Source organism: Esox lucius, chromosome 15 (genome assembly GCF_011004845.1).
Source record: "Esox lucius isolate fEsoLuc1 chromosome 15, fEsoLuc1.pri, whole genome shotgun sequence".
NCBI classification, from domain to species: Eukaryota; Metazoa; Chordata; class Actinopteri; order Esociformes; family Esocidae; genus Esox; species Esox lucius.
This window is the reverse complement of record NC_047583.1, coordinates 912333-936976: the sequence shown is the minus strand read 5'-3', so window position 1 is coordinate 936976 and position 24644 is coordinate 912333. Positions and strand designations below refer to the sequence as shown.

The window sequence follows — 24644 nt, the reverse complement described above, 5'->3', positions numbered from 1 at the left end:
ACCAAGCAGACAGCGCCCGGAGGTTGGAGCGAGGCGGGCGAACGTCACGAAGGACAGGCACTGAGAGTCACTCGACTATAAAAAGAGAATGGGGGCCAGCCCACGTGACACCTGCTTTTAGAAGGAGTGCTTTTGGGGAGCGGAAGAGCTGAGAGAGACAGGCGCTTCAATCTTGTCAGCAGGGAGATCTTCTCTCCAGATAAAGGCTGATCTGCTCTGTCTGGCCTCCATGTTCTTCTCAGGCTTCCTTTCATCACAAACCACCTTCGCAGAGGCCATTTCACAGTCAATGCCAGACACTTCTTTTAGACAATCAACGGTAAAAATGCAGTGATGGGGGGGGACAGCGTAATGCAGCCATTTCAGGGGAAACCCGTCTAACAGCCAGATCAAGTCTTTCTAAAGCCACTGCTGTTCTACAGCTCCTGAGGGCCCTCCAACCGCTTCCTCCTTCATCGGGAGACACTTATTCAACCAGAAGCTAAATAAAGAATGGTGGGTGGGGTGATGACTCCGTGACAGGGAGGTTGGGGAGGTAATGACTCCGTGACAGGGAGGTGGGGGAGGTAATGACTCCGTGACAGGGAGGTGGGGGAGGTAATGACTCCGTGACAGGGAGGTTGGGGAGGTAATGACTCCGTGACAGGGAGGTTGGGGAGGTAATGACTCCGTGACAGGGAGGTTGGGGAGGTGAGGCCTGTGTGACAGGGAGGTGGGGGAGGTAATGACTCTGTGACAGGGAGGTGGGGGAGGTAATGACTCTGTGACAGGGAGGTGGGGGAGGTGATGACTGTGTGACAGGGAGGTGGGGGGAGGTGATGACTGTGTGACAGGGAGGTGGGGGGAGGTGATGACTGTGTGACAGGGAGGTGGGGGGAGGTGATGACTGTGTGACAGGGAGGTGGGGGGAGGTGATGACTGTGTGACAGGGAGGTGGGGGGAGGTAATGACTCCGTGACAGGGAGGTTGGGGAGGTAATGACTCCGTGACAGGGAGGTTGGGGAGGTAATGACTCCGTGACAGGGAGGTTGGGGAGGTGAGGCCTGTGTGACAGGGAGGTGGGGGAGGTAATGACTCCGTGACAGGGAGGTGGGGGAGGTGATGACTGTGTGACAGAGAGGTGGGGGGAGGTGATGACTGTGTGACAGGGAGGTGGGGGGAGGTGATGACTGTGTGACAGGGAGGTGGGGGGAGGTGATGACTGTGTGACAGGGAGGTAATGACTGTGTGACAGGGAGGTGGGGGGAGGTGATGACTCCGTGACAGGGAGGTGGGGGGAGGTGATGACTCCGTGACAGGGAGGTGGGGGGAGGTGATGACTCCGTGACAGGGAGGTGGGGGAGGTAATGACTCCGTGACAGGGAGGTGGGGGAGGTAATGACTCCGTGACAGGGAGGTGGGGGAGGTGATGACTCCGTGACAGGGAGGTTGGGGAGGTAATGACTCCGTGACAGGGAGGTTGGGGAGGTAATGACTGTGTGACAGAGAGGTGGGGCAGGTAATGACTCCGTGACAGGGAGGTGGGGGAGGTAATGACTCCGTGACAGAGAGGTGGGGGGGTAATGACTGTGTGACAGAGAGGTGGGGGGGGTAATGACTCCGTGACAGGGAGGTGGGGGGGGTAATGACTCCGTGACAGGGAGGTTGGGGAGGTAATGACTCCGTGACAGGGAGGTTGGGGAGGTGAGGCCTGTGTGACAGGGAGGTGGGGGAGGTAATGACTCTGTGACAGGGAGGTGGGGGAGGTGATGACTGTGTGACAGGGAGGTGGGGGGAGGTGATGACTGTGTGACAGGGAGGTGGGGGGAGGTGATGACTGTGTGACAGGGAGGTGGGGGGAGGTGATGACTGTGTGACAGGGAGGTGGGGGGAGGTGATGACTGTGTGACAGGGAGGTGGGGGAGGTAATGACTGTGTGACAGGGAGGTGGGGGGAGGTGATGACTCCGTGACAGGGAGGTGGGGGGAGGTGATGACTCCGTGACAGGGAGGTGGGGGGAGGTGATGACTCCGTGACAGGGAGGTGGGGGGAGGTGATGACTCCGTGACAGGGAGGTGGGGGAGGTAATGACTCCGTGACAGGGAGGTGGGGGAGGTGATGACTCCGTGACAGGGAGGTGGGGGGGGTGATGACTCCGTGACAGGGAGGTTGGGGAGGTAATGACTCCGTGACAGGGAGGTTGGGGAGGTAATGACTGTGTGACAGAGAGGTGGGGCAGGTAATGACTCCGTGACAGGGAGGTGGGGGAGGTAATGACTCCGTGACAGAGAGGTGGGGGGGTAATGACTGTGTGACAGAGAGGTGGGGGAGGTAATGACTCCGTGACAGGGAGGTGGGGGAGGTGATGACTGTGTGACAGGGAGGTGGGGGGAGGTGATGACTGTGTGACAGGGAGGTGGGGGGAGGTGATGACTGTGTGACAGGGAGGTGGGGGAGGTAATGACTGTGTGACAGGGAGGTGGGGGGAGGTGATGACTGTGTGACAGGGAGGTGGGGGGAGGTGATGACTCCGTGACAGGGAGGTGGGGGGAGGTGATGACTCCGTGACAGGGAGGTGGGGGGAGGTGATGACTCCGTGACAGGGAGGTGGGGGAGGTAATGACTCCGTGACAGGGAGGTGGGGGAGGTAATGACTCCGTGACAGGGAGGTGGGGGAGGTGATGACTCCGTGACAGGGAGGTTGGGGAGGTAATGACTCCGTGACAGGGAGGTTGGGGAGGTAATGACTGTGTGACAGAGAGGTGGGGCAGGTAATGACTCCGTGACAGGGAGGTGGGGGAGGTAATGACTCCGTGACAGAGAGGTGGGGGGGTAATGACTGTGTGACAGAGAGGTGGGGGAGGTAATGACTCCGTGACAGGGAGGTGGGGGAGGTAATGACTGTGACAGGGAGGTGGGGGGGTAATGACTGTGACAGAGAGGTGGGGGAGGTAAAGACTGTGACAGGGAGGTGGGGGGGTAATGACTGTGACAGGGAGGTGGGGGGGTAATGACTGTGACAGAGAGGTGGGGGAGGTAATGACTGTGACAGAGAGGTGGGGGAGGTAATGACTGTGACAGGGAGGTGGGGGGGTAATGACTGTGACAGGGAGGTGGGGGTGATGACAATGTGACAGGAAGGTGGGAGGTCAGGGAGGTGTGGTGACAGGGAGGTGTGGGGACAGGGAGGTGTGGGGGTCATGACTGCGTGACAGGGAGTGCTGAACACCTCAGGAGGTCCAGGCATATTGAAGTGACAGACCTTTAAAGGCCAAGTACTGATGCAGAAAAGATCCAATCCCAGTGACTGAGGCCAAGTACTGATGCAGAAAAGATCCAATCCCAGTGACTGAGGCCAAGTACTGATGCAGAAAAGATCCAATCCCAGTGACTGAGGCCAAGTACTGATGCAGAAAAGATCCAATCCCAGTGACTGAGGCCAAGTACTGATGCAGAAAAGATCCAATCCCAGTGACTGAGGCCAAGTACTGATGCAGAAAAGATCCAATCCCAGTGACTGAGGCCAAGTACTGATGCAGAAAAGATCCAATCCCAGTGACTGAGGCCAAGTACTGATGCAGAAAAGATCCAATCCCAGTGACTGAGGCCAAGTACTGATGCAGAAAAGATCCAATCCCAGTGACTGAGGCCAAGTACTGATGCAGAAAAGATCCAATCCCAGTGACTGAGGTCAAGTACTGATGCAGAAAAGATCCAATCCCAGTGACGGAGGCCAAGTATTGATGCAGAAAAGATCCAATCTCAGTGACTGAGGCCAAGTATTGATGCAGAAAAGATCCAATCTCAGTGACTGAGGCCAAGTACTGATGCAGAAAAGATCCAATCCCAGTGACTGAGGCCAAGTACTGATTCTCCCTTCTAGAGAGTCAGGTCCACTTACATATTTATTTAATTTGACACTTGAATACAGCAATGGATCTTTGTTGGTGAGGGTGTTGACATTATCCTCACTGTTGGTGGGGGTGTTGACATTATCCTCACTGTTGGTGGGGGTGTTGATATTATCCTCACTGTAACTGTTCAGCTCTCCCTGCCAACATCCCATGTATTCTGTCAACAAGTCAGATCTCACAGCAGCATTGTCAGGGCATGGGGAATAGTTAAACAGTCATCAACAGAAACATTATCATTTGTTTAAATTTTAATTGATAATGATACACTCCTCCCTGTGAGGTGCAGCTACATGATCTGACTACAATGTCCAGCCCAGTATACAGCTCTGGAAAACACCTTTTTCTTTCCTTTCCAAAAAAGTTGAAAAGGAAAGTTTTGAGTAAAGAACAGAAGCGCTCAATTTGCAGTGGTCTCTTAATTTTAACCCTTCTGATCCTCACTCAAAATCTTCCTTTTCGACTTTTCTGGAAAGGAAAAGGTGCAGTGGTCTCTTAATTTGCTGTTCGGAGAGCTTCAGGAGTCCTACTGTTGAAACAATGTAGTAGCTGAAGATCCTCTACTCCCCTCTACTGGTGAATATTATTTTAACATCGTATTATAGTTTTTATGGGAATTATTGAGGACTTTGAGGTGTTGGTACGCCGACATGCGTTCAGTGGGTAAGTGTGTGTGTGTTCAGTGGGTAAGGGTGTGTGTTCAGTGGCTAAGGGTGTGTGTTTAGTTGGTAAGGGGTGTGTGTGTTCAGTGGGTAAGGGTGTGTGTTTAGTGGGTAAGGGGTGTGTGTGTTCAGTGGGTAAGGGTGTACATGAATTGTCAAAATAGTATTTTCAAGGGTAGAATATTTCTTGTTTACACTTTGATAGCAATTCCAGGTGTGTATTTACCTCTCATAGATGGTCTTAAGGGTGACCTGATCAGAGATGCCGTCTGTCTCCTCCAGGAAGAGGATCAGCCAGGAGGTTCTGTAGGGCCACTCTTCAGTCATGTTGATCCACGACGCCAGACGGTCCCAGTTAAAGATGATCTGATTGGCTCTCAGCAGACGACCTGAATATATCACAACCAATGAAAAGCAACGTTAGTCTTTTGGATGAAACAACTACCACCTCTCCTTCCAATAACAAACCTGTAACAGTCTCTCCACTGGCCTGCTCAATCCGAACCACAAAAAAGTGTGATTATAAAAAACATTTATTACTATTGAGAAAACACTAATGTCATGGATCTAATGTCACAAAGAAGAACGAGGTAAATAATGGGGACATTATGGGTCTAAATGTAATGGAGAAGTAATGGGGACATAATGGATCTAAATGTAATGGAGAAGTAATGGGGACATAATGGGTCTAAATGTAATGGAGAAGTAATGGGGACATAATGGGTCTTTATGTAATGGAGAAATAATGGGGACATAATGGGTCTAAATGTAATGGAGAAGTAATGGGGACATAATGGGTCTAAATGTAATGGAGATGTAATGGGGACATTATGGGGATGTAATGGGTCTAAATGTAATGGAGAAGTAATGGGGACATAATGGGTATGTTATGGGTCTAAATGTAATGGAGAAGTAATGGGGACATAATGGGGATGTTATGGGTCTAAATGTAATGGAGAAGTAATGGGGACATAATGGGTCTAAATGTAATGGAGAAGCAATGGGGACATAATGAGGATGTAATGGGTCTGATGCAATGGTTCTGATGCAATGGGTCTAATGTAACAGGGATGTAATGGGGACATAATGGGTCTTATTCAATAAAGATGTAATATGTCTGATGTAATGGGGATGTATGGGGGCTGATGTAATGAGGAAGTACTGGGGATGTAACAGGGATGTAATGGCAATGTAATGGGTCTGTAACGGGGATGTAACGTGGCTGATGGAATGAGGAAGTACTGGGGATGTAATGGTGATGTAATAGGGCTGTAATGGGGATGTAACAGGGCTGATGTAATAAGGAAGTAATGGGGATGTTTTCGAGGTGTAACAAGGATGTAATGGGGATGCAACGAGGCTGATGTAATGAGGAAGTACTGGGAATTTAACAGGGATGACACATAAGGAAGTGTAACCTGTAACAGATACGATGTTGAGGAGTCTCCTCATGGTCTGGGGGCTGATGTCACTGAACCAGTCTTCAGTGACCAGCAGCTTGGTCAGGTCAAAGGACATCTGCCTGGTGACGGTCCTCTGCATCTGACGCCGGCGATATGTGTCCTACACACAGGAGAGTCACATTACCCTGAAGAAATCCCTGTTTCTGTAGGCTGAGTCTTCCTCAGTCAAGGGTTCTTTATTAGATTGTGGCACATTACTGCTGGCCTTGTTTGACATGTCCTCTGTCCCGAGACAGAGTGGGTGACCATCTCATAATGACTCATCATCACCCAGTGCAGAAAAACAACTGACCACGCCAGATTCTTGTTCTTCCATTAGGACCGGGTCATTTCCTCGTCCTTCATCCCACACCCTCTTCATCACTCCTAATCTCACCACACTCATCTCGCCCACCAACACTGGGTCTTCTGTTAGCTGGACCCAGGAATGTACTGTGTGCTGCCGTCATTAAACACACAAGGAGAGTCCTGCCCAAAGTATTGTGGCTCCCTAGCAATTTTTCCTTCAAATAACTTGGTCTCCACAATTAATATTTTGGTCTCCACAATTCTTTATTTCACTTTATTCAGAACCAAATACATCCTTTGAAATCAGAAAGGAATCAGAAATGGCACTGACGAAATTAGACCCCCTAGATTCAAAGTTTGGTAGCAAAGCCTTCGGCCGACAGCAATCAATGGCTTCATACAGACATGGATGGTCTCCCTCCTCCTCTGTAATGACACTAATTGTGCAAACCGCTCCAGTTCTCCCACTCTTATTGTACAAACCGCTCCAGTTCTCCCACTCTTATTGTGCAAACCGCTCCAGTTCTCCCACTCTTATTGTGCAAACCGCTCCAGTTCTCCCTGACTTGAAGACTCCCGACTGGTGTTTTCAGATCTCAGGTCAGGTTTTCAATAGGATTTGGATACGGAAACATTCCTAGGCAAAGAACTGAGTTTGCAGTTAGACCAATCAAATCATTTTATAAAGCCATTTCTAAATCAGTATCAAAAAGTGCTGATCATGGTTCTTCCACACTAACAACAGTAGTTATGTTTCCTGAGCATGGATGAAGCAAAGACTACACTGTGTCAACAGTGGACTGGTATGTATAACCTCTGTTCTATATCATTTGGGTGTCAACAGTGGACTGGTATGTATAACCTCTGTTCTATATCATTTGGGTGTCAACAGTGGACTGGTATGTATAACCTCTGTTCTATATCATTTGGGTGTCAACAGTGGACTGGTATGTATAACCTCTGTTCTATATCATTTGGGTGTCAACAGTGGACTGGTATGTATAACCTCTGTTCTATATCATTTGTGTTCTATATCATCTATGTGTTGCCTTGGACTGTATAAATAACCTCCATTCTATTTAATGTGTTCTGTATCATTAGTGTTTTGACACTGTACTGTATCTACTGTACAACCTTTTGTTCTATAAAGGGGCTTTATAAAATACATTTGATTGATTGATAGAGACCATCTGTACATGCAGTTTCTGTGTAATGCCGGTATCTGCTGAGGGACCAGTCCAAAAGGAGAGAGCTCCCTTGGTCACACGGACTCAGAGGCCCAGCTGCAGACCCTAAGCTGACGTTAAAGTGTTAATGCCTACCGTGTGACCACCACCTCGCTGGAACAGGAGCACATGGCCAGTACAACGTCAGTCTTGGTTTGGTACAGAGGACAGATCTCCTTTGATCCTAGCATATATGCTTTGTACATGCTCCAAAATTGGAATGTGATTGGTTAAATGCATTTATACTGCAGTTCTTTTTAATGATTCGTTTTTTCTGCAACTGGTGAATTCTGATCCCAAGAGCCCACCGTGGTGTTCGGAAACTTCCCCTTCACACACATCCTTGAAGGAAATGTACTCTGGGTTCACTTCAGGCCAGAGCTGAGTCACATCGTGTAAAAGCCAGAGAAGGCCTCGCCTGGTTCTCTAACATCCTCTCTGGTGATAAAGACTGACTCAGCTAAAGATCCTCAACTGTAAAATTAAACCGCAGAGAAACCAAGTTTGTTCTTTCTCCATCCTACTTCATTCCCATTTAGCTCAGTTTGTAAAGAGGACCAATCAATGTTTTGTTAGAAGCCAAGAAGGGGGCAGGGGAAAAGAAGCCTGCACCAAATAAAAAAGGAAAAGAATGGGCAAATAAATCAGGCACCCAAACAAACCAACAGACAAAAAAAACAGGGTTCTGGCGAGGGGAAGAAGCCTGAGACACTTAGCCTCCCACCAGCAGCTGTTGATGCAGAGTTTTGTCACCAGGACCCACTGCTGCTCCTCCCTCTCATTAGGCAGTGTGGCATCGCAGCGGGGAGGATAAACAGACATTACATCAATTACCAGACGGAGACTCCTTCACTAAGGCGACACAGACACTGACTCTCTGGCAGCCCACCCGCTCGGCTACGTTCACAGGGCTGGAGACTGCAAGCTACGCCCCCCCGGGCTGGGGAAGGGAGGGCATTATCTCAGTCCTTCTACAGAAGGGCATTATCTCAGTCCTTCTACAGAAGGGCATTATCTCAGTCCTTCTACAGATGGGCATTATCTCAGTCTTTCTACAGATGGGCATTATCTCAGTCATTCTACAGAAGCTCTTTGTCAAAGGGGAAATACAACACTGCCCCAGCTAATCTCTTGACATTTAACAGAGCTTTCATTTCCAGGACAGACAGCAAATCTCACTTTCCACGTTGGAACAACTGTCTTTGAGCCAGGACTCTGCCGGCACCAACCTCATGGCCCCACCTGGGGAGCGACAGGTCAGAGAAAGGGGTGGACGTCTGAAGAGCTCACCCTGCGGTTGAGGGCGGTCTTGCTTCCGAACTTGGCCTGGTCTCCCAGACTGTTTGAGGACAGCTTCCTGTCCATCTCGTCAAGCCACCCTGTAAAGACAGGAGTAAAGGAAAGGAGAGAGAGAGAACCGAAGATGATCAGCATGTGTCCCTACAAACACCTTTAAAAGGACATCTGATCCAAAATCTTGTATGTGTTAGAAGCACCTATATTGGATATTCATACTGGTAAGTCGTTCTAAGGGAGCCCCAGAGTGAGGCCACTGTGCACGTCTCACGTACCCTCAGGATTGGCCGGGTCTCCGTTGTGGGTGGGCGTGGTCAGGCACAGCTTCCTGGTCGTGCTCAGGCCGCGGCTGTTGAGAAACACGGGCAGATGGACGATGTTCCTCATGTAGTCGTGGCCGTTGATGTTGGAGTCCCGGAGAACGCTGTTCAGGTTCTGGTTGATGGCTTTGATGATGATGTGGGGGTCGCTGGCAAAGATTGAGATGAAGGGGCCTTTGGAGAACAGAACCCTCACCTGTAGAAGGATTCAGAATCTAGGGCAATTCAGCAATCTTTTGTTGATGTATTTAAGTATTGTCAGGTTTCGTGTGTCCTAGTGTCATACTCACGATGGGGGAACAAAACAACTTGATATCAATATCTTAATCTAGGTTATACAGAAGTAAAATTCTGTCAAGAAAGTGTGTTGCTTCCTGGGAATGATGGGGGATTGACGTAAACTATTGTTTTTTGTTGTTCAAAGGAAGGAAACAAAGTTTCCTCATTCACGAAAGGAAATTGTAAGCAGATCCCCACCCTCCACTAATTTCAATTGTCTTGCCCAAATCCTGATCCGTCAAAAAAATAATTCACCAAAATACAAACTACTGCTGCTTGTACTTAAACATTCTCAACATGAGCAAATATTTGAACTGGGCCTTATTGGTTAATTTGGGCCACAAATGGAGTTATTGAGTGTTGGCAATAAGTGAGGTGCAGGTTTGTGCACACAGAATATTTAATTAACACACCAGAGGCTGCCAAGCGACAAAGGAATTACTCTTCCTCAAATAATAACATTCAGCCAGAGGAAACTGCCTGTTCCCAGCTGAAGGACCAACCAGAGAAGAGCAGCCCCTTAAAGGGGATGGCTACAGAGGCCATCAACAGGATTTACCCTGCATTTTATGGTGTTAACATTTTTTTGCCACTGATCAAGACAAAAGGTCTATAATGTGAAAGAAAAAAATACACATTGTTATAAATAAATTACAAACATAAAACAAAATATTTCATTGTATAAACAAATACCAAACGTACCAAACGAATGAGCTGTGGTGCAACCTATTATCTTTTGAAGTCAGACAATTAGCTGAAGGGAGTCTACCAATCAGGTGTTTCACATTATTCAGGTTAATACAGCACTGTATCGGGGAGGTCCGACAGCTGATAAGTACAAATCCTAAAAATATCTACATCATGAAAGAAGGAACACTGAAAGCAAATCCAGGAGAAAGTTATTTAAAAGCTTTAGGGGTAGGACATAAGACCATTTCCAATGCACTGAATATAGCCTGGAGCTCAGTAAAATCCACTATTAAGAAATGGAGAGAAAATGGCTCAACCTTGAATTGGCTTAGACCAGGCTGTCCTCAGAACATCCCTACTCTGAAGCAGGTAGGTGGCAGCATCATGCTGTGGGGATGCTTCTCTGCATCAGGGCCTGGAAAGCTTGTATAAATACTAGGCAAAACCAATGCTGCGAAGTACAAAGACATCCTGGAAGAATATCTGCTGAAGTCGACAAGAAAGCTGGGACTTGGGAGAATATTTATCTTCTAACAAGACAATGAACCCAGACATAAAATAAAAAGGTAAATGTCCTGGAGTGGCTTGGACCACAGTCAAAGCTAAGACCTCAATCCAATAGACAATATGCGGAAAGAGTTGAAATTTGCTTTTTACCAACAACTTGAAAAAGAGGGAGCAATTACGCAAAGATGAATGTGCATGTGTCCATGTGTAACATGGTAGAGACGTATCCAAGAGACAGGGCTGTAACTGCTGCCAAAGGTGCCTCTGCTAAATTATTCATCCTTTTTTGTCAATATTTGGTAATCAATTATTTTCTTCTTTATATTTATAATTAACTAAGAACAATTTGTGGATTTCATTTTTTCACTCCATTTTGATTTAATGTTGTAACACAATAGAATTGTGGAATTGAAGGGGGTTGGATACCTTTGAGAGCCACTGTAAAGGATTTGGATCCTCATACACAAACTACACTACACTACACAAACTACACTACACTACACAAACTACACTACACACTTACAGTGTCAAGCATCTGCAACACTTTGTCCTGTTCACAGGCATCCAGGCCGTCGATGATGACCGCCATGCGTGTCTGGTTCTGGGTGAAGCCGTCGATGGTCTTGGCCATCTTGGACATCAGCTCCACCTCATGCTTCAACACCTGGAGTAGAGAAACCATCTATTTACATTCAGAACTGCGCATTACAGAGGATTCCTGCATTCCTTCATTCCAAACACTGTAATGTAACAAGATAATATATTTATTCATAAATGTGTTCAATGGATTAGCCAAATCCTAGCTCGATGTAACATCCATTTCTTTCCGAATTGAAACAGTCTGTCCAGGGTTATACATTTTCTCAAGTAGTATAAACCTATCAAACATTGAGTCTATTGACACTTTACAGCCTGGGGACAAGATGGGTGGTTCAGCTCAGTTGTATGGAAAGGCTAAATGTGATAGTCTCAGGGCTGCCTCTGGATGGATTCAAACCTCTTGGCCACTTCGGCAGTTTCTCTCCCCACATATTTCTTGCCTCACCACCTCTTTCCTATTGACCAAAGTGTGTGTGGCGTCACAGTGGGAGGTGTAGCAGGTCACCTTCATGAAGCCCTCGCTCTTCAGCTTGTGCAGGTTGTTGGCGGCGCTGTGAAGCCTCTTCCTCTGGGAGTTGAGCACCGAGTCGGCCACCAGCCACCAGGTCTTACAGTTCAACAGCAGGGCTAGGCTCACCACGCTCGCCATGGCGATCAGAACAGCGTTTACCGTCAGGTTCTCACGCTGCACCTACATCACAAACCAATGAGCTTCGCACTCAAGCTGGAGTGTATTATTTACATTTGCAGAGTAGTCCCACATGGTACCGACAATGCTCAACAATAATCAAAATGCTCATCTGTGTGTGTGTGTGTGTGTGTGTGTGTGTGTGTGTGTGGTTGGTGTGTGTGCGCGGGTGTGCATACTTTGAAGATGGCCAGCAGTGCCATGGCAGTAACCAGGCAGCACAGCGTCAAGACAAACAGCAGGAAGCTCGGAACACAACACGTCTTCTTCCACTTCTTACCTAGATGGGGCGAGGGGGGGGGGGGGTAGAGTAACTACAATGAGTAACCCCTTCAGCTACACACAGTTCCAGGCAGGGTCTGAAATTAACACCTGCCAAGCACCAAATGCAGGTAGACTTTTCGTTTGGACAGTAAATCTCAGAAGGCTATCTGACACTCTGGCAGGAAAATGTTTGTACCAAAATAGTCATGAATAAAATATCTGGCATGATGGCTCAGAGGGAATTACTCATGTTTGCCAGCCACAGACCGTCTCTAGTGCACCAGGTTCTGCGGCACGGTTTACCGTATGGGACACCAGCTACTCGATGTTGCTGCTAGTGAATAACACTGATACACCCATCAGCCATAACATTATGACCACTGACAGGTGAAGTGAATAACACTGATACACACATCAGCCATAACATTATGACCACTGACAGGTGAAGTGAATAACACTGATACACCCATCAGCCATAACATTATGACCACTGACAGGTGAAGTGAATAACACTGATACACCCATCAGCCATAACATTATGACCACTGACAGGTGAAGTGAATAACACTGATACACCCATCAGCCATAACATTATGACCACTGACAGGTGAAGTGAATAACACTGATACACCCATCAGCCATAACATTATGACCACTGACAGGTGAAGAGAATAACACTGATACACCCATCAGCCATAACATTATGACCACTGACAGGTGAAGTGAATAACACTGATACACCCATCAGCCATAACATTATGACCACTGACAGGTGAAGTGAATAACACTGATACACCCATCAGCCATAACATTATGACCACTGACAGGTGAAGTGAATAACACTGATACACCCATCAGCCATAACATTATGTCCACTGACAGGTGAAGTGAATAACACTGATACACCCATCAGCCATAACATTATGACCAATGACAGGTGAAGTGAATAATACTGATACACCGATCAGCCATAACATTATGACCACTGACAGGTGAAGTGAATAACACTGATACACCCATCAGCCATAACATTATGACCACTGACAGGTGAAGTGAATAACACTGATACACCCATCAGCCATAACATTATGACCACTGACAGGTGAAGTGAATAACACTGATACACCCATCAGCCATAACATTATGACCACTGACAGGTGAAGTCAATAACACTGATACACCCATCAGCCATAACATTATGACCACTGACAGGTGAAGTGAATAACACTGATACACCCATCAGCCATAACATTATGACCACTGACAGGTGAAGTGAATAACACTGATACACCCATCAGCCATAACATTATGACCACTGACAGGTGAAGGGAATAACACTGATACACCCATCAGCCATAACATTATGACCACTGACAGGTGAAGTGAATAACACTGATACACCCATCAGCCATAACATTATGACCACTGACAGGTGAAGTGAATAACACTGATACACCCATCAGCCATAACATTATGACCACTGACAGGTGAAGGGAATAACACTGATACACCCATCAGCCATAACATTATGACCACTGACAGGTGAAGTGAATAACACTGATACACCCATCAGCCATAACATTATGTCCACTGACAGGTGAAGTGAATAACACTGATACACCCATCAGCCATAACATTATGACCAATGACAGGTGAAGTGAATAATACTGATACACCCATCAGCCATAACATTATGACCACTGACAGGTGAAGTGAATAACACTGATACACCCATCAGCCATAACATTATGACCACTGACAGGTGAAGGGAATAACACTGATACACCCATCAGCCATAACATTATGACCACTGACAGGTGAAGTGAATAACACTGATACACCCATCAGCCATAACATTATGACCACTGACAGGTGAAGTGAATAACACTGATACACCCATCAGCCATAACATTATGTCCACTGACAGGTGAAGTGAATAACACTGATACACCCATCAGCCATAACATTATGACCACTGACAGGTGAAGTGAATAACACTGATACACCCATCAGCCATAACATTATGACCACTGACAGGTGAAGGGAATAACACTGATACACCCATCAGCCATAACATTATGTCCACTGACAGGTGAAGTGAATAACACTGATACACCCATCAGCCATAACATTATGACCACTGACAGGTGAAGTGAATAACACTGATAATCTGGTTATAATAGGACCTGTCAGTGGGTGGAATATATAAGGCAGCAAGTGAACATTCTGTTCTCAAAGTTGATGTGTTAAAATCTGGAAAAATGGCCAAGCGTAAGGATCGGAGCGACTTCGACAAGGGCCAAATTGTGATGGCTAGACGACTGGGTCAGAGCATCTCCAAAACTGCAACCCTTGTGGGGTGTTCCTGGTCTGCAGTGGTCAGTACCTATCAAAAGTGGTCCAAGGAAGGAAAAGCGGTGAACTGGCGACAGGGTCATGGGCAGCTAAGGCTCATTGAGGCATGTGGGGAGTGAAGGCTGGCCCGTGTGGTTCAATCCAACAGACGAGCTACTGTAGCTCAAATTTCTGAAAAGTGAATGCTGGTACTGATAGAAAGGTGTCAGAACACACAGTGCATCCCAGTTTGTTGCGTATGGGGCTGTGTAGCCGCAGACCAGTCAGGGTGCCCTGTTCACTGCTGAAAACACCTACAATGGACACGTGAGCATCAGAACTGGACCAAGGAGCAGTGGAAGAAGGTGGCCTGGTCTGATGAATCACGTTTCCTTTTACATCACATGGATGGCTGGGTGCGTGTGCAATACTTTCCTAGAGAACACATGGCACCAGGATGCATTATGGGAAGGAGGCAAGCCGGCGGAGGCAGTGTGATGCTTTGGGCAATGTTCTGCTGGGAAACCTTGGGTCCTGCCATTCATGTGGATGTTACTTACAGGACTTAAAGGATCTGCTACTAACTTCTTGGTGCCAGATACCACAGCACACCTTCAGAGGTCTAGTGGAGTCCATGCCTCGACGGGTCATGGGTGTTTTGGTGGCAAAAGGGGGACCTACAGAATATTAGGCAGGTGGTCATAATGTTATGGCTGATCGCTGTAGACACACTGAGAAAGACCATGGTGTGGAGCCTGGAGAAGGGGGTAGGGGGTAGGTGGTAGGGGGTATGGGGTAGGGGGTAGGCCTAAACCCTCATTTGTCCACTATCTAAATGTTTTTTAATCTTCTGAACTTGTTTCTTACATTTCAAACTGACATTTCCATGTCAGTAAAGCTGCTCGAATGATAACGTGGAGGCCTAAAGCACACATTTCCTATGAGTTAATCACATTTCCATACTGTGCACAATGCTGTGCTAAAAATGTGAATTGTTATATATCAACACTGTGAACTAAACATTCTGATATGTTCCATCAGCCTTATTTGATGAGGTATACAGCTCCCATAAACTATTTTCACACATATCATTATGGAATAAGTATACACAATACCTAATTAAAAAAGTGCTTGCCCTACAACAAGATTAATAATGTTGCTAGCTTGCTACAATATATTGTGAGCTGGATTATGTTGTTATATTCACACAGGTTTGATTTGTTTTCTCTCTGAATACCAGTCAGTGCTGTCCTTTATCGCCCTTTATCTGCTGCAGATTGTGTTCCACCAATTTGAGAAGAGAATCATCCAATAATGTTTATGCAGAGAAATGTGTTGATAGAACAAGACTATGTGAGTTTGTTTACATGACAGTCAGTGATGTTTCCTTATTGCTTATTGAGGCAATACTTTCGATGTGACAACAAAAATATGGCATTTTACTGACTGAAGTTGCTAACTGTTTTCATCATTTTTAAATTCTTATTCAAATAATAAATGTGACTAAAACGTATTTTAAGACTAGACAAAATCAAAAAAGGATGCCAAAATGAACACTAGTCCCCAGTATGCTAAAGATAAAAGCAGAAACTTTTATCGGAAATAAAAAGAAGCTGGAGAACATTTGTGACCATGAACACAGCGAGTGTCACATGGCCTGCATGTCTCTGCTCCAGGCTCAATCGGAGCCTCTCCTCTATATATTAAAATAACTTTGTTTCAAATGTTGATTTGGCCTCATCTTTACATTTGTATTCAACATAACACCTTATTATCTCAATGAAATGTACTGAAATTAATGTATACGTGACACAAAAAGGCTGGTAAAAAATATGCTTGGTGAGTGGATTTTTTGTCTACCAGTCCCATTGGCAGGTGAGACAAAAAGTAAATTTCAAACACTTGGCCCAGGGTTCCAACTGGGAGACTACGACAACAAGTTCTCCCTACGACAACAAGTTCTGCAAACAAGGCAGGATTCATTACAGGACAGAAGTCCACTGGCAATGTCCAGAAGAGGACCGATGACTTATCGTAGTCACATCAACAACCACCACGTGTCCTGCTTTTATTGACCCACTAAAGCACCAAACTGCTCTCAGGCAGATGACATCTTGTCTTTAGACTTCATCACAACGACCACCATGCAGTCACACACACGTTCAATGGAGGACAGAAGCTATAGAACAGGGTTGAAGACGTGGACATAGAAGGTGGTACCGTGGTTCTCCTGGTTCTTGAAGACCCTGAAGAGGCGTGTGGCCATGAAGCCGAACTCCCTCTCACAGGCGTCAGACAGGGTGGCTATCATCTCAGCCATGGACGTCTCCCCCCCCACGCTGGACAGACGGTTGTAGTCCGTGAACAGGAACCTGACAGGAACGTTTAACACACTGTTTCAATAAAAAGCCCTACACAGACTTTTGTGTGTTTTTTTTGTGGCAGTGTGTGCAAGTTTGAGTTTGTTCAGTGTGTGTGTGTGTGTGTGTATGTGTGTGTGTGTGTATGTGTGTGTGTGTTTGTATGTGTGTGTGTGTATGTATGTGTGTGTGTGTATGTATGTGTGTGTGTGTGTGTGTGTGTGTGTGTGTATGTGTGTGTGTGTGTGTGTGTGTGTGTGTATGTGTGTGTTTGTGTGTGTTTGTATGTGTGTGAGTATCACCTGACAGGCAGAGCACGGGTGGTCTGCTCAGGAAGATCAGGGGGGTTAACGAACATGAGTTTCAGCAGCAGCTCCAGGTAGCCCACCTGTCGGGCCAGACGGGTACTCAGAACCCAGGCCCAGTTCCAGTTCTCCCCCTCCCGACGACCCCCGAAGTACACCAACACTGTGGGCAGAGGGAAGACATGGGCATGGCCATCCGACTTTCACCCACAACGGCACCCAGTGGCTAAAAGAGAAATCCTGCAGTGTCGTGACCTCTGAACGATCCCTGGAAATAGACAGACCACTGGCGCCCTCTAGTGGCAGGACATCGGTAACTGCACAGCCTTTAGGGTCTGTTTAAAAACACTGAATACAATCCTTATGTTCTCCCAATCCTATTCTGTCATATTGTATCTGCCTCCATGGAATCATCTTGTCAGTTTAATTTTCCTGCTTCTCACCAAAGAAGACGTAGAGCAGGGCGAGGAGACTGAGGCAGACAGCAACGGCCAGACGAGGGTCAACAGTGAAGCCCAGGACCAGAGCTACCGACCCACACAGCAGGAGGGTGAGGAACACGACCAGCCAGGAGAACTGGAACAAAGGCTGAACCTGCTGGCCTGCAAACGTCTTCATCTCATCTGGGGGCGCAGAGAAGAAGGGCATTCAATACAAAATACACAGGGGCCAAATAGTTTGAGCCCTAAGCTGTATTGACCATGAAGACGCCACCTCAGGACGTTAGACAACCAGGCACAATTAAACCCATGTTAGAAATGTCACAACCTGGGGTACTACAGCGCCTGGGGTGAGGAGGTGAAGAGGGGAGGTGAAGAGGTGAAGAGGGGAGGTGAAGAGGTGAAGAGGGGAGGTGAAGAGGTGAGGTGAAGAGGTGAGGTGAAGGGGTTAAGAAGAATGGTGAAGTTCCCGAAGAGCCTCTTACCCTCCAGCTTCTTCAGCAGGAAGGACTTTCCGCTGCCCCACTGGGCGTACAGGCCCACACAGATGGGCGGCTGCATGGTGGGTTCACTGAGGATGTCAGCCAGGGCGCTGCTGTACAGGTCATAACCCAGCATGTCCCCGTCACACTCGGAGGGAGACAGGTGCTCTGACACAGGGAGGGACATCACAGGATGAATACATCAACACTTCCTGATCCTACACCCACATTGGCAAAATAAGAAGAGAGTGCTAAACCTTCAGAGGGATCACTGATGAAAAGGGGAATTAAATAACAGCAGCAGGGTATTAACAGTTCTTCACCAACAGGCTTAAAGTCAACAACAGACTGTCACCAAATGCATCCAATATTCACATCTACTGCACATTTTTAAAGCAACATGTCTCACTGGCTCCAAAGATCTGGGTGAGGATGCTCTTCTGGTGGGTGCAGTCGATGTTGTAGGGGGTTTCCCCGGCCTTGTTGGGGCGATAGAGGAGGCGGCCATCTTTTGGGTTCCTTAGGAGTAGCTCAGCTAGCTTCCGGCTTCGCCCTCGGATGGCGATGTGAAGGGCTGTGTCTCCTTTCTGGACAGAGAAGACAGATTAGTACAGGGAGGAAGTCCAGTCTGTTGGCAACCATTAAGAATCATTCAAATAACATGAAAACGTATTTCTAGATTTACGTTACATTATCTCATGAATGGTCTTGTGGAATGAAAAAACACAGACAACAATACAATGATGTGTGTTGAATCCAGAACCTGTGGTGGTTTTGTGAAGACACAATCTCTACATGACGTTACCTTGTCCACTGCAGACACCTTGGCCCCTTTACTCAGCAAAAGCTCCACTATCTCGATGTTCCTCATCTTGGTGGCTTTGATCAGAGGGGTTTCTGCATCCTGAGTCATTTAAAAACACATAACAGGAACACAGCTGGAGCGTCTGATGGCTTGGGGACAACATGTCATTGTACAGTGCTCATCTTTTTGCAAATACATGGTTTGTTTTCTGTCTTTCAACAATGCTGTCACTGATGTTGGTTTGCTTTGCTGTCAGGTCATGTAACTAGAGGAGTGGTGTCACCGGTTTACCTTGGTGCTGCTCTCGGTGTCCGGGTTACACTGCAGGATGTCTCTCACCATGGTGGCGTTGCCTTTCTCCACAGCCCAGTAGAGGGCCGTCTTACTGTCCTGATAAACCCAACAGACAACAGGGTCATATTCATTAAGCACCAAACGGAAGACAACAGACAACAGGGTCATATTCATTAAGCACCAAACGGAAGACAACAGACAACAGGGTCATATTCATTAAGCACCAAACGGAAGACAACAGACAACAGGGTCATATTCATTAAGCACCAAACGGAAGACAACAGACAACAGGGTCATATTCATTAAGCACCAAACGGAAGACAACAGACAACAGGGTCATATTCATTAAGCACCAAACGGAAGACAACAGACAACAGGGTCATATTCATTAAGCACCAAACGGAAGACAACAGACAACAGGGTCATATTCATTAAGCACCAAACGGAAGACAACAGACAACAGGGTCATATTCATTAAGCACCAAACGGAAGACAACAGACAACAGGGTCATATTCATTAAGCACCAAACGGAAGACAACAGACAACAGGGTCATATTCATTAAGCACCAAACGGAAGACAACAGACAACAGGGTCATATTCATTAAGCACCAAACGGAAGACAACAGACAACAGGGTCATATTCATTAAGCACCAAACGGAAGACACAGACAACAGGGTCATATTCATTAAGCACCAAACGGAAGACAACAGACAACAGGGCAGCGACAACCTGAAACGATGACACCAGAATAATACAAAATATATGTTGTTTGTTTGTGTTTACTAATGTAAAAGATTTTTTGCTACAGTGTTTCCTAATGAATATGATCAGTATTGATGATTGATAAAGGAAATGTTAATAAAGCAGGTGGGTCACATTTTACACCATATTACCTGTCCTCTGACATCGATGTCAGCATATTTGTTCAGAAGGGCTCGGACAATATCAACATGACCTCCTCTAACCGCTCCAATCAGCACAGTCTCCCCACTCTGACAGAAAGAGAGAGATACAAGACAACGCTTGTTACTGTAGAGATCACACTCAATTATAAAACAACTGAAGGAACGTTGGCTATAATCATGAGGTCAGATAAATCAGATGCCTTCTGAGCACTGAAAAGGTTATCAGGGCTCATTTGTCTCATTATCTCTTATTACAGTGGTAATGGGTGGAGACTTATCCCCACCCTGTCCGGTAATGGGTGGAGACTAATCCCACCCTGTCCGGTAATGGGTGGAGACTAACCCCTAACCTGTCCGGTAATGGGTGGAGACTAACCCCTAACCTGTCCGGTAATGGGTGGAGACTAACCCCTAACCTGTCCGGTAATGGGTGGAGACTAACCCCTACCCTGTCCGGTAATGGGTGGAGACTAACCCCTACCCTGTCCGGTAATGGGTGGAGACTAACCCCTACCCTGTCCGGTAATGAGTGGAGACTAACCCCTACCCTGTCCGGTAATGAGTGGAGACTAATCCCACCCTGTCCGGTAATGGGTGGAGACTAACCCCTACCCTGTCCGGTAATGAGTGGAGACTAATCCCACCCTGTCCGGTAATGTGTGGAGACTAATCCCTAACCTGTCCGGTAATGGGTGGAGACTAATCCCTAACCTGTCCGGTAATGGGTGGAGACTAATCCCTAACCTGTCCGGTAATGGGTGGAGACTAACCCCTACCCTGTCCGGTAATGGGTGGAGACTAATCCCTAACCTGTCCGGTAATGAGTGGAGACTAACCCCACCCTGTCCGGTAATGAGTGGAGACTAATCCCTACCCTGTCCGGTATGTTGACGTAGGTGCCGGCGTCCAGCAGATCCTGGACGATCTCGGTGTAGCCCTCCTTGGCAGCGATCATCAGGGCCGTGTTGCCGTCCTTGTCCGTCATGTTCACATTTGGGTTCCTCTGAAGTAGCTCCTTCACCACCTCGGTAAAACCACCACGGACCGCCACGATCAGAGCCGTCATCGAATTCTGAACGGAGGACAGGCAGATGACAGAGATTCAGACTCAAGGGCTTATTAATGAAGGCTTCAGTCAACTAAATGTGCTTTGACAAACATAACTACTGCATTGAACAAAACCAAAATCACTTGGTGAAAACTCAGCGAAAGCCTTGCGACTGGCCAGACAACTGCCAAAAACCAAATGGAGGAATATCTTTTGGAAGAATGTTGTTTTGCCCCCCCAGTACAGTTCCAGAGACAAGTCACATTGACGCTGTCCTGCCAGCTTCTGGTCCAACACCTTACTGAAACAACTTTATGTGGGTTCTTCCTTTAATCTGTCAGCCTGCAGTTGTACAGACAATCAGTCAGCCTGCAGTTGTACTGTCAGGACAACTCACCGCACCCTCCTGATCCACATCAGCCCCATTGACCAACAGGTGCATCACACAGTCGTAATGACCCTTCCTGGCGGCCCAGATCAGCGGAGTGGTACCATACTGACACGAGGGGAGAAGAGACACAGCATTACAAGACGACAATGTGAAATACCTTGCCCTTGTGCAAGGCATTTACTCAAATAGCTTCTGATCAATCCTGGATAAGTCCCTGCAAAATTACTAAAGTGGAAATGCACCATTAACAATGTAACATCTAAGAGTAGACTAATTTATTGAGCAGAGTAGAAAACAAAAGAATGATCCCATGGGGTGTTAATATAAGAAACAGGGACGGTGGTTTCTACCTACTTTGTCAGAGCAGTTGACTTTGGCTCCGTGCTGAATCAGTTGATGAACTACCTCAGCATGGCCTCGCCCAGCCGCCCAGATGATGGGGTAGACGCTATACTGTAGTGACAGACATTGGCATGTAATTACCCTAATGACACACCTCACTCTGACATGGAAGCAGGAATAAATACGCTGGACAGGAGCGGCATACCTGACCGGTGATGTTTGGGCTCGCTCCCTTTTCCAGCAGCAGCTTGGCCACTTCCACACGACCCTTATAAGCAGCCCACATGAGGGCACTCCACCCCCCCTGAAATGACAGGAACATGCACACAGACACACACAGACACACACAGACACACACAGACTTTAAATGGGAAGTGGTCACATGTAGTTGCTGAGTACTGCTAACTCCCCAGTGTCAGCGAAAGACAGATAGACCAGTTATTCTTAGGTATGTAATTGCTACATACACATGTTTTGGTTGACTATCCATTTTAATATTCATTTTGCCTCTAAAGTCCTTTTCATTAAACGTTTTGGTTGACTCTCCATTTTAATATTCATTTTGCCTCTAAAGTCCTTTTCATTAAACGTTTTGGTTGACTCTCCATTTTAATATTCATTTTGCCTCTAATGTCCTTTTCATTAAATGTCATCGCCCAGGAAGACACGCTGTTGCTATGGCAGCGGTTAACGGGGATCCACATCAACAAATAAACAGGACTAGGTGCTGCTCGCCAAACAGCAGGTTTAATCCTGTTATTATTCACTACAGGCAGGCACCAGTCTGGCCCAGACACACAACACCATGACTGACAGACTGAGTCACCTAACTCTAGAAATAGCCCACAGACTTGAAGACAGGAAACCTAAGTAGCACATTTCAGAAGAAAGATTTAGTCATGATAATGATAAACTAATACTGGCAGTAGACTATTCTTCTGAGCAGCAGAGTGAATGTCGGAATTAGACGTGGTTTCTTATCTACTGAGATAGTTGGAAGTTGGAACTGAAGTAATTAAAGCGACTGTTTAATTTGTGAATACCCCCCAAAGCCAGATGAACTAGTGAATACCATTTAATGTTTGTGTTAAGTTTGAGAGAAGCTGCTAACTAGCACAAATACTGAAAGCTAGGGATGCACCCATAAGAAAATGATTGGCTTATACAGACAGTCGATATTCATACTCCGCAATCGGCCAGTGCCAATGTTTTGTCATTTCTGTACCTGAGTATCCTGGCAGAAATTAAAAACATGGTGCTTCTGATAATGATTCTTATTTCAACATATTTAAATTGTTTCAATAACAAAGACTCTCCAAAATAAGTAGTAATAAATGAAAAATTCAAACATTATACAATCAAAATTTTCAAAAAGTAAAATGCAAATAAAAATAGAATGCTATGATGTGCAAATCATTTAACCCTGTATTTATTTGAAAACAGTACAATGACAACATGTCAAATGTGGAAACTGAGAAATGTTGTTGTTTTTGAATAATACATGACCATTTCTAATTTGACAGCAGCAATATATTTCCAAAAAGTGGGGACAGGGGCACGTTAACAACGTGAACAACTCACAACAACAGTTCAGGTTTCAAGGTTTATTAATCAAACGCACCGGCATCCTGCACAATGACATTCTTGTGACATGGCACCGACAACTACGTAGTGAGAGTTAAGAAGAAGATATAAGCAAAAATACAGCCTGACATAAAAATATATAATAAAATGAAGCAACAATATACATAACACTGTACAGTTCACTAGCAGGAGTTTAAAAGAATAAAATAGAGTACTGTGACATAGCAGCAATCTGGCTAGTATTATGGACATTGCAGTAATCTGGCTAGTATTATGGACATTGCAGTAATCTGGCTAGTATTATGGACATTGCAGTAATCTGGCTAGTATTATGGACATTGCAGTAATCTGGCTAGTATTATGGACATTGCAGTAATCTGGCTAGTATTATTGACATTGCAGTAATCTGGCTAGTATTATTGACATTGCAGTAATCTGGCTAGTATTATTGACATTGCAGTAATCTGGCTAGTATTATTGACATTGCAGTAATCTGGCTAGTATTATTGACATTGCAGTAATCTGGCTAGTATTATTGACATTGCAGTAATCTGGCTAGTATTATTGACATTGCAGTAATCTGGCTAGTATTATTGACATTGCAGTAATCTGGCTAGTATTATTGACATTGCAGTAATCTGGCTAGTATTATTGACATTGCAGTAATCTGGCTAGTATTATTGACATTGCAGTAATCTGGCTAGTATTATTGACATTGCAGTAATCTGGCTAGTATTATTGACATTGCAGTAATCTGGCTAGTATTATTGACATTGCAGTAATCTGGCGAGTATTATTGACATTGCAGTAATCTGGCTAGTATTATTGACATTGCAGTAATCTGGCGAGTATTATTGACATTGCAGTAATCTGGCGAGTATTATTGACATTGCAGTAATCTGGCTAGTATTATTGACATTGCAGTAATCTGGCTAGTATTATTGACATTGCAGTAATCTGGCGAGTATTATTGACATTGCAGTAATCTGGCGAGTATTATTGACATTGCAGTAATCTGGCGAGTATTATTGACATTGCAGTAATCTGGCGAGTATTATTGACATTGCAGTAATCTGGCGAGTATTATTGACATTGCAGTAATCTGGCGAGTATTATTGACATTGCAGTAATCTGGCGAGTATTATTGACATTGCAGTAATCTGGCGAGTATTATTGAC

The 24644-nt window shown here is 46.0% G+C and overlaps 1 protein-coding gene across 7 annotated transcripts in view; it reads right to left on the bottom strand.

Moving 5' to 3' along the window:
• kidins220a (kinase D-interacting substrate 220a) overlaps positions 1 to 24644 on the bottom strand; it is a 59886-nt gene that overhangs the window by 27080 nt on the left and 8162 nt on the right. For 6 of the 7 annotated variants that reach the window (XM_034297270.1, XM_034297271.1, XM_034297272.1 and 3 more), the window contains exons 5-23: positions 22088 to 22186; positions 21895 to 21993; positions 21547 to 21645; positions 20976 to 21173; positions 20090 to 20188; positions 19191 to 19289; positions 18900 to 18998; positions 18504 to 18681; positions 18098 to 18262; positions 17616 to 17795; positions 17170 to 17335; positions 16728 to 16879; positions 12089 to 12189; positions 11727 to 11912; positions 11145 to 11285; positions 9101 to 9341; positions 8820 to 8908; positions 5971 to 6115; positions 4779 to 4941 (exon numbers count right to left, since the gene is read on the bottom strand). In XM_034297270.1, the coding sequence (XP_034153161.1) occupies positions 4779 to 4941; positions 5971 to 6115; positions 8820 to 8908; positions 9101 to 9341; positions 11145 to 11285; positions 11727 to 11912; positions 12089 to 12189; positions 16728 to 16879; positions 17170 to 17335; positions 17616 to 17795; positions 18098 to 18262; positions 18504 to 18681; positions 18900 to 18998; positions 19191 to 19289; positions 20090 to 20188; positions 20976 to 21173; positions 21547 to 21645; positions 21895 to 21993; positions 22088 to 22186 (2699 nt within the window). Of the gene's footprint in view, positions 1 to 4778; positions 4942 to 5970; positions 6116 to 8819; positions 8909 to 9100; positions 9342 to 11144; positions 11286 to 11726; positions 11913 to 12088; positions 12190 to 16727; positions 16880 to 17169; positions 17336 to 17615; positions 17796 to 18097; positions 18263 to 18503; positions 18682 to 18899; positions 18999 to 19190; positions 19290 to 20089; positions 20189 to 20549; positions 20554 to 20975; positions 21174 to 21546; positions 21646 to 21894; positions 21994 to 22087; positions 22187 to 24644 lie in introns of those variants that run through there. The other variant, XM_029125415.2, reaches the window with a different exon arrangement.